This window comes from Pteropus alecto, unplaced genomic scaffold (genome assembly GCF_000325575.1).
Source record: "Pteropus alecto unplaced genomic scaffold, ASM32557v1 scaffold388, whole genome shotgun sequence".
NCBI classification, from domain to species: Eukaryota; Metazoa; Chordata; class Mammalia; order Chiroptera; family Pteropodidae; genus Pteropus; species Pteropus alecto.
This window is the reverse complement of record NW_006441398.1, coordinates 1,060,621-1,072,763: the sequence shown is the minus strand read 5'-3', so window position 1 is coordinate 1,072,763 and position 12,143 is coordinate 1,060,621. Positions and strand designations below refer to the sequence as shown.

The 12,143-nt window shown below is 52.9% G+C and overlaps 1 protein-coding gene across 1 annotated transcript in view; it reads left to right on the top strand.

Annotated features, from left to right (window-relative positions):
• The first annotated feature begins 4,889 nt into the window (after window positions 1-4,889).
• PALM3 (paralemmin 3) overlaps window positions 4,890-12,143 on the top strand; it is an 8,318-nt gene continuing 1,064 nt past the window's right edge. The window contains 8 exon segments of the mRNA XM_015594736.2: window positions 4,890-5,054; window positions 7,495-7,543; window positions 8,456-8,536; window positions 9,080-9,222; window positions 9,368-9,452; window positions 11,012-11,057; window positions 11,166-12,141; window position 12,143. The exon segment at window position 12,143 is cut by the window's right edge and continues 1,064 nt beyond it. Coding sequence (XP_015450222.1) covers window positions 5,014-5,054; window positions 7,495-7,543; window positions 8,456-8,536; window positions 9,080-9,222; window positions 9,368-9,452; window positions 11,012-11,057; window positions 11,166-12,141; window position 12,143 — 1,422 coding nt within the window. The 5' untranslated portion in view covers window positions 4,890-5,013.

Below are 12,143 nucleotides of genomic sequence, written 5' to 3'. Positions count from 1 at the left end.
TCTTGGGTCTTGCCAGCCTCGCCCAGCCAATGCCGGCGGGCAGCGACGCTCCTGGTCTCAGCTGTACGTTCACGTTCCACTCCTGCGGTGCACAGCTCGGGCTGGAGGGGGCGCCAGGAGCCCGGGCGCTAGGTACTTGGGCTCAGCGAGGCTCCCAGCCTCGCGCCACCGCTCGCGCCAAGCCGGGAGGCCGCTTCCCCTCACCCCTCCCGGAAAAGTCCGCAAGGCGTCTGCGGCCTAATGAATGAAGAGGCAGGGACGGACACCCCGCATACCCATAGCTCAGCGGAGTGGCAGCGATTGAAAGGCAGTCACCTAGGGCCCAGGGGCTGGGAAGGCCTGTAGAGGGATCCAAGCTTGCAGGAAAGAGCAAGTTCTCTGCAGCTGGGGCCAGATCCTGGCCCTTACACGGGTAACCCACTTCCAGAGACATTGTCTACTTTCTTCCCCCAGACTCTCTCCAAACCTGCCCTCCAGTCCCTCCTTCCCCCACTATTCTGGGATGACTGGTTAGAAAGTAACAATTCCCTAGACAAAGTAACATTGTTTTCAAATATGTTTGCTGTAATTTTTATATATGTTTTTCTGCCTACCCTGGTGACTCCCTCCCTTTCCACCCTCTCTTACTCTCTCCTGGGTCCCAATCTCAAACTGCTGCCCTCCTCCCTCAGACCATCTGACTTTCTTCTTCCCTCTGACCCCGTTCACCTAATTGGAATCAGGCCCACCTGGGTTCCAACCTACTCATAACCTGAGCAAGGTACCAGCCTTCTTCAAGGCTGTTTTCTTGTCTGTAATTTGGGGATAGCAGTGCCTCCTTGCTTGGGATGTGACAAGTGTTAAGGCTGTACTTCTGGAAAGAGTTGTCTTTATAGTGGTCTCTCCATTTTATCACCTCTGGCCCTCCTCGGGCCATGCTAACCCAGCTCTTGATCCCACCATCCCACTGAGCCTTCTTCATCCAAGGACACCTACGGCCTCCAATTGTCAGACTCAGTCACTGGCTCCCTTCTGACTTCCTCTCCATTAGCTCCTTGGTATCCAGGGACACCACCCTTTCCTGGTTTTCCTCCTTCCTCCAGAGCACCCCTTCTCAGAATTCTGTACACTTGCATCAACAGGCTTCCTTTCCCTCTGGCTTCCACTGGGGTTGGCTGATGGGAGAGAGGAGCATGAGGTCAGCATGTTCATCTCACGCCCCCTCCCTCAATTGGATGCAGTTGGCTGTGTCCCTCCATTGCAGGTTGCAGCTCTGTACAGCTCTCTCTCTCTCTCTCTCCAAGGCCGAGGAGTGGTTAACAGCTCCCGGCTGTTGCTAACTCAGGGTGTGCACAATGCTTTTTTTTTTTGTAAACCAACTCTATTAAGTTCTCATCAATTACTCAGTTTCAGCACATGGCCTCTTTCCTGCCAGCACTGGGACCCTGACAAATTCCAATCTCATGCTTTAAACACCATCGACATGCTGATATCTCCCAAATTTACATCTCTAGCTTTGACTTCTCATCTGGATTTTGGACTCACAGCCAACGGTCTGCTGTCTAATAGATATGTCAAATTGTACACTTTCGAAACTGCACTTGGTTTCCTCCGACCCTACTCCTCCTCGCTATATATGACAACTCACCCGTTCTGGTTTTCATGCCCCAAACCCAGGAGTCAGCCTCATTTTCTTTGTTTCCCTCAGCACCCCCTCCAGTCAATCCGTCTGTATATTGAATTGCTATCGGATTTGTTGGCTGTGCCTCCACAACGTATTCTGAGTCCATCCACTTCTTTCCACTCTAGTCCCAGTCACTTCACCTTCCTCCCCTGCCCCTCCTCCCCCAAACTTAGAAGAGAAACCCAAACTCGCTGCGCAAGCCCAAATGCCCACTTATCAGATCTCATCTTCTGCCATTCTCCCCCTCAGTCTCTCCTCTGTTTCAGCCTCCATGCTTCCCTCAAACCACCCACTGTGTTCCCACCTCAAGACCATTGCACTTGTCTTTCCTTCTGCTTGGAACAACTCATCACATGGCTGGCTTCTACTATTCAAGTCTGGGCTCAAATGTCACTTATTCAGACAAATGCTCCCTGATCATCTAGCCTACATCACAAACAGCCTTTCTCCATAACCCTACCCTGTTATTTTCTGTAACTCACCCTACATTGCAGTTATCACCAATTACCTTTCTTTCTTTGTTTCTCTGTATATTATCTGTCTCCCCCCACCAGAAAGTGAGCTGCATTACAGCCTTTTCGGTTTGTCTTGCTCGCCTCTATACCCAAGTCCCCATGCCTGGAACAGTGCCTGACACATAGCAGTTACTTAAGAATTATTGAATGATATTTAGTAGGACTACGCCAATGCTGAGAAGAAAGAAAGAAATCAGACTTGGAAGTCGCAGTTGGGCTTGGGAGACAGACACAATTATAAACAGAACAGTCTTGCCTTAAAGTAGAACCCAGGACAAGAATACAAAGGGAAGCCTATGTACCATACATCTAAATTGTTAACAGTTATAAAATTGTTAACCGAACAATAAAAGGCAAAGCGAGAGGCAACAAGCATTTATCTGAGATCCAAAAGAATAGTTATTTGGGAAGCACTGAAATCCAACCAGTGTTCGGATTAGGAGACAGAGGGTATTTATGAGAAAGAGAAGGGAACATTTACATCAGTAGAAAGAAGGCATTTCTTTTGGTGTAGAAGAGCTAACAGTGACTCTAATTCTAAACAATGTTTTAAATTTTTGGTTAGTTTAAATTTGCGATAGTTATCAGTCCAGTAGTCATATATCTGCTTTTCTGTTATTCTTGCAAACAGTCCTTTGGTGCCGGCACAATGTTACTTTAGGCCCAGTCCAAAGGTTATTTTGCCAGTTTTAATGTTTCAAAGGTTTGAGGCATAAGACATGCGAAGCAGTTCCTCTGGGAATGGCAGCTCTGATTCCATCTTAAAGTGACTCCATTGATAGTAGTATTTACAAAATAAAACTACAAGCAATTAAATAAAATATATTATCTTCTCCAAAAGGTGGAAACAACTCATTTGTCCATTAACAGATAAATGGATAAACAAAATGTGGTCCAGCCATGCAGTGGAATATTATTTGACCATAAAAAGGAACGAAGCACTTATTCATACTACAACACTGTGCTGACTGAAAGAAGCCAGACACAAAAGCCATATGTTGTATGATTCCATTGATATGAAATGTTGAGAACAGGCATCTTCATTGAGAAAGAAAACAGATTGGTGGTTGCCAGGGAATGGGGGAGAGGGAATAAGGAATGACTGCTGGTGGGGACAGGATTTTCCTTTTCGGGTGATGAAAAAATCCTGGAACTAGATCGTGTCAATAGCACAATATTGAATTTACTAAGTGCCGCTAATGATAAATTTTATTTGTATTTTAACACAATTAAAAATGAATTTAAAAAATATGTTCTCTCTTTCTTTCATGGCAAATATATTTTCAGAATGATCTAGAAGGCCAGGTTTAATTGACAACATTTTGAATACATAGGAGTTTTGTACTAGAATGTGTGTTACAGGGAAAACCCAGCCCTCAGCCTTGCCGCCTTTGCTTCCCACCTCCAGCTCTGCCCTGCATAGCAAGGAGCCTTGTTCATGCACCTGGGGACCCCATCCTACATGTCCAAGCTCTTCCCTTACCCCTCTCCCAACAGCTGTCCTTGGCCACTTCTGAGGTGGGGGAGGGGCACACCCTGGCATGATCCACCTTCAAGAAACCTCAGGCCTTCTCAGTGAGCTCACGACCCCTGGGGCAGGGAATTTGGGGGTTCTGAGTACCCTAAGTAGGATCTAGAAGAAGATAGTCGCCGACCTCCTCAGAGAATGACGCCTCCACTTGGCACCCCAGACACCTCAAGTCCAGCTGCCCATCAAGGTCCCCCACATGCAAGCATCTTTGCACACCACACATGCTGGCTACTCTTACACACTACTTACTGCTCTTCCTTCTCAGAGCTTGGCTCTGGGTGGGGAGGGACTGATCCAGCTGGAGGATTCTGAGCATCATGAGAATCAGATGTAGGTGGGCATGTTCCCTTTGCCCCATGGGGAGGATCTCAGCAGGGAGTGCAGGACAAGGCCCCTTCTCCTTGGGATTCATGTCTTAAAATTGCACTGTGACCAGGGCTGTGATGGGGGAGGCACTGGAGACTGTGGGAGACCAGTCGAGAGAGTAGACTATTTCCCCAAAGGGTGGTTAAATGAAACATGAAGTCAGCTGAGAAAGGGGCTGCTGGCACTTTAAGAACGGCATAGGAGGACAAAACAGAGATGCTCAAGATTTGGGTGGGAAGTTTCTGGACTTTCCTCATCACCACCCCACCTCTAACTGTTATAGCAATTAAGAGTCCAGGGTCCTGGAGGCCATTGGATTTAATTCTCCCATTTCACAAAAGGGGAAACTGAGGCCTAGAAAGCTAGAGCATTACCCACAGTTACCCAGAGCCTGGGTCTTCTGATTCCCATGTTGCTCAGAATCCTCCAGCTGGATCAGTCCCTCCCTCCCCACCCAGAGCCAGGGTCTGAGAAGGAAGGGCAATAAGTAGTGTGTAAGAGTAGTCAGCATGTGTGGTGTGCAACGATACTTGCATGTGGGGGACCCTTGATGGGCAGCTGGACTTGAGGTGTCTGGGGTGCCAAGTGGAGGCGTCATTCTCTGAGGGGGTCGGCGACTCCCCACTCTGGTCCACATGCCTGACAAAGCATGTGAGACGGCATTTGCCAGGAGGCAGCCAAGTGCTGCAAGGAGGCCAGTGGCTGGTAAATAATTTATCAAGACAGCTGATAGTACCTCCCCAGAACTGCCTGCCAGCCCCCAGCCCCCTCCCCCAACGCACCTCCCGCCTCCCAGCCCAAACCAGCTGGACCAGCTCTCCTGGTGCCTGACCGCAACCCCCCCTCCCGCCAGCCAAGTCACAGCCTCCAGGGCACCTTCGGGCAAGCGGGTGGTGGGTCCTGATCTCGGAGACCAGAACGTGGGTTTCTGGGCAGAGATGGCCCTGAAGAGCCAGGTGTGGTCTCCGGCCACACCCATGTAAGTGTCCAGGGTCAGGGGGGCAGGTGAATAGGACCTGGGAGGGGCTCATGGGGAACGCTGGCCTTTCCATAGGGGTGAGAGCCCCAGATGGCCTCTCTCAAAGGGAGCAGGGGGAATGGAGAGATGCCGCAGCAGCCAAACCCACAGGCTCCTCCATGGCCCCCTTCCCAGAGAGTCAGGTGAGAGAAGCAGACCCCCACCCCTTCTTTTTTGGGGATTTTCCGCTTGCAGGCTTCAAATCCAAAGTCCAGCCTGGGGGTGGGGCTATGACTGGGGGCGGGGGGAGAGGTGGAGAATGCCAGGGCTCCTCATTCCCACGCTTTGCCTCTAGGGACACCCCTCAGTGTCCAGGGTGGGAAGAAAAGCTTGAGATCCAGTAGAAAAAGTTAACAGCTCCCAAACTGGAAAAGAGGATGGCAAAATTGAAATGATCACCTGTTTAATAAAATGGCCACCAACTGTTCCTGGTGGTGACAGGCCACAGCCACAAAAGCTGTTCCTGTAGAGTTAAACAATATCGAATGCATGTAGAGAATATTTTAATATTCAAGGTGTGAGGGCCTTTTAAAGTAGGAGGGTGGAGAGACTCGAGGTTTGTAAAAAATTCTGGAAAAGGGGCTCCCTCCGGGGTCCCCAATTTTGTTCCTAACTCTTTTGGGTCCCTGTTGCATTATTCACCAACTACAAACCTGGTTGCCTAGCAACGGGAACCTGATCCCCCTCCCCAGCAAGAAAGAGGCCTGGAGATTACATCTTGGGGATGGGACAGCAGAGGGGGGACTTCAGTACTCCCCCGAGGGGCAAACCTATTTAGCAGGGGGTCTGGCCTTCGTGCAAAGTATGACTTCAGACCCCTGCCCCAAATAAAATCACAGAACTCCAGGTTGATCTCTGGCCTCCTGGCTACCAAAACGGGGTGCCTCTCTCCCCCAGTATCCCCAGTGTTTGGAGCCTGAAAGCTTCAAATTCCAGTCCTGACTCAGTGACCATGGACAAATCTTTTTGCCACTTCTCGGAGCCTCAGTTTCTCCATCAATAAAATGGGGACAAGAATACTACTTAACCTCCTAGGATGAGAGGATTCAATGAGTTGCTATAGGTAAAGTGTTTCACAGCGCCTGGCACGTGGTATGCACTGGCTAATGGTTGGCCGATTTTATTCTCAGTTGGAATGTCAACTCAGCAATGAGTCGACTACAGTGTCTCAAGATCAGGGCAGGGAGGGGTAGGCGGGGGTGGCTGTGGCAGCCTAACGGAAGCACTACAGAGCACTTAGAGCACTATATATAGTAAGTGCTAAATGGTGGTGATATTATGCCTTCATGGTGTGGCCAGAGAAAATCTGGAAGGCTCCGCTGGAGTTTGGGCAATGAGGCTAATACTCACCCAATACGGTTAGTGCTCAAATTAATACGTGTTTGAGGGCTTGCTGTGGGCTAGGTGTCAGGGACAACAGTCAGATAGATATATTCTTCTAGATATTGGCCTGTGAAACACCTGCACATAGTCAGCGTTCAATGCATGTCTCGTGATCATAGGTTGATGTAGCAATTACTGTCCCCTAAGTTCCCTGCAGTACCACAGTCAGCCTCCGTCTTCCAGAGGGAGCCCAGATGGGTCCAGGGGAAGCCCTGGAGGCTGAGAAGCGGGATCCTGAGGTGCTGCAAGGAGGACAATGATGGAGACATCTCAGGTTAAATCTTAAACAGCAAATCCCCTTCCCCTCCTCCCAGCTCAGAGTCCAGGGTTAGGCAGCTGACTTGGTGACCCTTGCCCCCTGGAGGTGGGTTGGCAGGTGGATAAGGCAGCTTCGGAGTTACCATGCCGATGGTGTATGTCCATGGTGGGATGGACAATTCTCTTTCCAGACTCCCTCATCTGCCAGAACTTAAGGGATCCTGGGTAGGAGCCAAGGTCCAGAGAGAGTGTGGAATTGAAAAGAGACACACAGCCTGTTGGGGGCCTGGTGGGGTTTAAGAGTTTCTGTAGAATGGACTGGGAATGGTTATTATAATAAATCATCAGCATTATTAACCATGGAAATTATTAAAGGTATTATGAATAATGAACTACGCTACTGTTTTTTGAGTACCATGTCCCAAGTTTTTTCCTTGTTAGGGCGTCTCTCTGCAAGGTCAGAGTAAAACTATCCCGGCTCATTTTACAGATGAAGAAACTGAGGCTCAGAGAGGTAATGTCAGGCCTAGGAAGGGCTTTAGCTCAACCTGTCATGACTTCCACTCCTGCCTCTTCGCAGGACCCCCACCCTCTACCCCGACTCCTCCTAGGTTCAAAGGCGAAATAGAGGAAATGCTGGGCTGTCTGCTTTCCAAGTAACTCAGGGATCTCGGCTCAGAGAGGGGCATTCAAGAGGTCAGCCTTCAGAGGGTGGGGCCCTGGGAGACCCCGCTCCGCACCATCTGCTCTCTCCCCACAGGCCGATGGCTGAGAGCTCCCTCTACCGGCAGAGACTAGAGGTCATCGCCGTAAGTGATGCCCTCCGGGTGCACCCCGCCCAGGTGCCTTGGGCACCCCCAGCCTTATCCCAGTCCTCTTCCTTGCCTCCCTCCCATTCCGGGGAGCTGGCCTAGCGCTGTGTGTGGCGGGGAGCAGCATCCTCAGCTCCAGCCCTGCCTGGGGTGCCCCACCTAAATCCTCAGACCCCTCCGTTCCCCAATTCAGAGGCCTGGTCACCATCCCCCCCAAAATGGTGACGCAGCAGACACTGCACTCCCAGAATGTGCATAAACGGATGTTCCATTTTTGCACCCCAATCTCCCAAACACACCATGTCTGAACCCCATCTCTCAGACCCCCATCTCACTAACCCCCATCTCTTGATCCTCATCTCTCTGAACTCCCATATCTAAATCTTCAACTCTCTGGACCCCATCCTTCTGACCCCCATATCTGTACCCTATCTATTTGAACCCCCAGCTCTCTGGACCCAATCTCCACAGCCCGGTCTCGCTATACCCCCATGACTGCACCTCCATTCCGGACGTCCTATCTCATTAGCCCACTTTCTTTGATCCCCATTTCTGGACTCCCCTCTCTGAACCCCATCTCTCTCGACCTCATCTCTCGATACCCCACAGCTCTGTCTTCCCTCCAGATCCCGATTCCAAGGTTCCCCCATCTACAGACCCCCATTGAGCGCGGGCCAGGCCTTCGCAGCATCCGGGGAGCGACCGGCCCCGCCCCTACCCGCCCCGCCCCGGCCGCTGCTGAGTCAGCGCCTGCACAGCTCCCACTCCCCGCCCGGGCCCCGACGTGCGCTCCGCCGCCTCGCAGCCCCGAGAACACCGGGAGCCCCGGTGAGCGGGTGGAGAAGGGAGTGCGGAAGGGGAGGCGGCGGTCCCGCCCGGCCCGCGGGCAGCTCGGTCCTCTGTGCGCAGGAGAAGCGGCGGCTGCAGGAGGAGATCCGCGCGGCGCGCAGGGAGCTGGAGGAGGAGAAACTCCGCGTGGAGAGGCTCAAGGTTGGGGGTCAGCTGGGGCGCCTGCCTAGCTTGGGCCGGGCAGTGGGGGGTACCTGTGAGAGTCGGCTCGCGGGACCACAGGAGCCTCTAATTCGGGGAAGGAGGTAGGGGCACTGGTTCCAGCTTTGGGGGCGGTGTCTTTCCCTGCTTGGGAGAGTGGCGGTGGTGGTGATGTGGACGTCCGTCCGTTCCACCTTCTGTGGTGCCTGTCCGTCCGTTCCACCTTCTGTGGAGAAGAGTATGGGGACAGTGAAGGTATTTGTCCAACTGTGGGGTAGGGAGGGGCCAAGAGAGACATTGAGTTCACCTCTTGATGAAAATCCCATTCTAGAAGCGTTGGGAGGTTGATGGGTGTTTTTTCTCAGCCTGGGGAAGCTATGGGCTGGTCATGGGGTGTCTTTCCCACCTAGCAGTGATGGGAGAAATGTCTGTCCCATCTGGGTGATTGTGGTGCTATAAGAAACCTGCCCAGCCTGGGGGTGGGGACCCTACCTGGGGCATGGGAGTCTGTATCCCCAGCTGGCGCCCCCTTCCCATGACCAGAGGAAGTCTCTCCGGGAGCGGTGGCTAATGGACGGGGCCGCTGAGGGGCCAGAGGGACCTGAGGACCCCACCTCGCAGGATCCCCAGTCGCCGGAGGGCCAGGCGCAGGCCCGCATCCGGAACCTGGAAGACAGCCTGTTCACGTGAGTGGGGCCTCAGCTTGCCTCCTTGGCCCCAAACTGGCTAGGCCAGGACCCCTGGGCCCCCTCCTGGAAGGTGGCAAATTGAGACTGTGGGGATCCACTGAGCCTGGGGGCTTGGCTCCCAGCAGCCCCCTCTCTTCCCCAGACTCCAATCCCAGCTGCAGCTGTTGCAAAGTGCATCCACAGGTGCCCAGCACAAGCCCTCGGGCAGGCCCACCTGGCACAGACAGGTGAGGAGCCAAGGAGCAAATGGTTGGGGAGGGGCTGTGGCCACAGGGCCCCAAGCAGGACCTCTGCAAGTACAGTTTAGATGCTTAGTCCTCTGCTTCTTTGCTTTGTGGTCTTGGGCAAATCACTCTCCTTCCCCAAGCCTCAGTTTCCCCATCTCTGAAAAGAATATGAGCACACACCTGGAAGAGGTGTGAGAGAGGGTGGAGGACCTTACAAGTTAGCCCTAGGGACAGGCACCACAGAACGTTTTGATACATGGTCGCTAGTATGGCCCAAATGAGGAAGGCAGGAAGAAACCGTGAGATGCTCCACACAGGTGTTGGGGTTTTTTGGTTTTCATTTTGATAACACCTTTATTAAGATAGAATCCACATGCCATACACAGGGTTTTGAAAACCAAGACACTTTGCAATAAAATCTAGAGGTCCGAATTGTCTCTGAAGTCCAAAGATCCGGCCACATTTGCACCTGGCCACAGTGAAGTGTGGGTTTTCCACAGTCCCCACCTCTCCCTGATGTCTTGCCTTAGCTTTCAGGTGCCTGTCACAGGACAGAGAGGGAGAGGAGACCTGTTAATCAGCATGGGAAGCACTTGCTGGGTTTTCGATATAAGCGGGAAGTTCCTTGCCAGAGACACACGAGGCATGCGTCCTGGTCCATGGGAGTTAACAGTCCAGATGAAGAGATTGGGTGCACAAAGTCTGTGAGGGGGAGCCCTGGGCGTGAGATAGCTTGGAGGAAGCACCTGAGGTTGAGGATTCAGGGAAGGCTTCCTGGAGGCAGTGACATCTATGCTGTATCTGAGTGAGAGGCAGGCAATTCAAGGCAAAGAATAACTTGTGCAAAGTCATGGAGTCCGGAAAGAGGACAGGATCAGAGAACTGAGGCCTAGGTGGCCTGCATGGTTGTCCCCAGAACCTCTCCCCAAGTCTATCTTCCTCTCGCTTCCTTCCTCACTCCATTCCAGCCATACTGACCCTCTTTTCTGTTCCTCGAACTTGCCTAGCTCCTTGCAACCCCAGGACCTTTGCACTTGCTGTCCCCTCTGCTTGGAATGCCCTTCCCCACCTCTTGACTGAAGGCTGGCTCTTCTCATCCTCGGGTCTCTTATTAATGTCACCTCCTCTAAGAGGCCCTCCTGTTATCTTATACATAAAGGAGGCATCCGTCATCTCCCAAACATTCCTTAATGCCTCATCCTGTTTTTTTTTTTCCCTGCCATACTCCTCACTCCCTGACATTATATATTTATTTGTTTGTATTTATGACCTGCCTCCTCCCATTGGAATGTATGTTCCAGTAGCAAAAGCCTTAAGAATAGGTTCCCAATACCAGAGATATTGGCTGCATGACACAGTATTGATTAAGCACCTACTGTGTGTGAAGCACTGGAGCAGAGGGCGATAAATGGGTGAGGAAGGCTGAGGTGCATTAGAGGGTTTGGTCCTGAAGGTAATGGGGAGCTATTGAAGGTGTTTGAACAGGGAAGGGGTACTGGCATGCAGGAGGCTGAAGGCAGAGACATGGGCTGGCCTGACCTTGTCTGCCATCCCCGCAGGGTCACCGTCCACTCTCCCAGCCCACCGTGGAGGCAGATACTGCAGGTGAGTATTTGTGCCCATAGGTCTGGGGTATCAGGAGGGACCTGAATCTGGGTGGTCTGAATCTTACCTTGTCGTCCCCTTTCTGCTCTGCTCCCCTGACTCCCTCAGGCCAGACCGATCTGAACAAGAGAGCCTCCTTGCCAGCTGGACCAGTGGTCACATTCCTAGAGTCCCCCTCTGAGCCCAGAGATGAGGCTATTGGGGTTCCGCAAGCCCTGAGGCAGGTCCCCGGGGCAGCAGAGACCTCCTCAGAAGCCAATGGCCCCTGCCCTAGACCCAGCCTCCCTCTGGAGCAGGAGCAGAGTCAGGAGATGGCAGCATCCGAGGCAGGGGCGGGTGAGGCCAAAGGAGGGTGTGTGGTGACAGTGGTGTGGGAGGGGCTGAGGGCCACAGAGGACTGTGCCATAGGGGCCACGGGCCCGGAGCTGGAAGCTAAGGTGGAGGAGATGGTGCTGGAGGCCATCGGGGACAGGCCAGAAGCTGACCGCTCGGAGCTCCCATCCTGGGTGAAGGAAGACAGAGGTGTCATGGAGGTGGTCTGGGAAGGGGTGGGAGGGAAGAGCAGTGACTCAGGGGCCACCAGGGAGGCGGGCGGAGGCCCAGAGGCTGTGCAGACCAGCTCACCCAGGCTCCAGGAGGGACTAGCGGAAGAAGCTTCTGGAGAAGGGGAAGAGGCCCCCAGGGGCAGCCCTGATGGCTACAGGCAGAGGGGCTCTGGAGGAGAGGAGGGGTCCTTCATTTGGGTGGAGAGAGTAACCCTCAGTGAGGAATGGGAGGAGCTGCTGGTGGAGGGGTTGGAAGGGTTAAGGGCACCAGGGAGCGAGGGAGGAGTTGAGAGTCCTGTCAGGGCAGAGAAGGTGGGAGGGGAGAATACCTGGGAGGTAGAGAGGAGACAGGCAGAGGAATCAGCAGCCACAGGGAAGAAAGGAAGCGAGGAAAAGGCAGGGGCCGAGTGGGAAGGAGTGGATATGTCACTGATGGTGGAGAGGAAAGGAAGTGAAGAGCCCTTGAGGCCAGAGAGGAGAGGAGATGAGGAAAAGGTGGAGACAGAGGGGGAAGGAGGCGAGGAATCATTGTCAGCAGAAA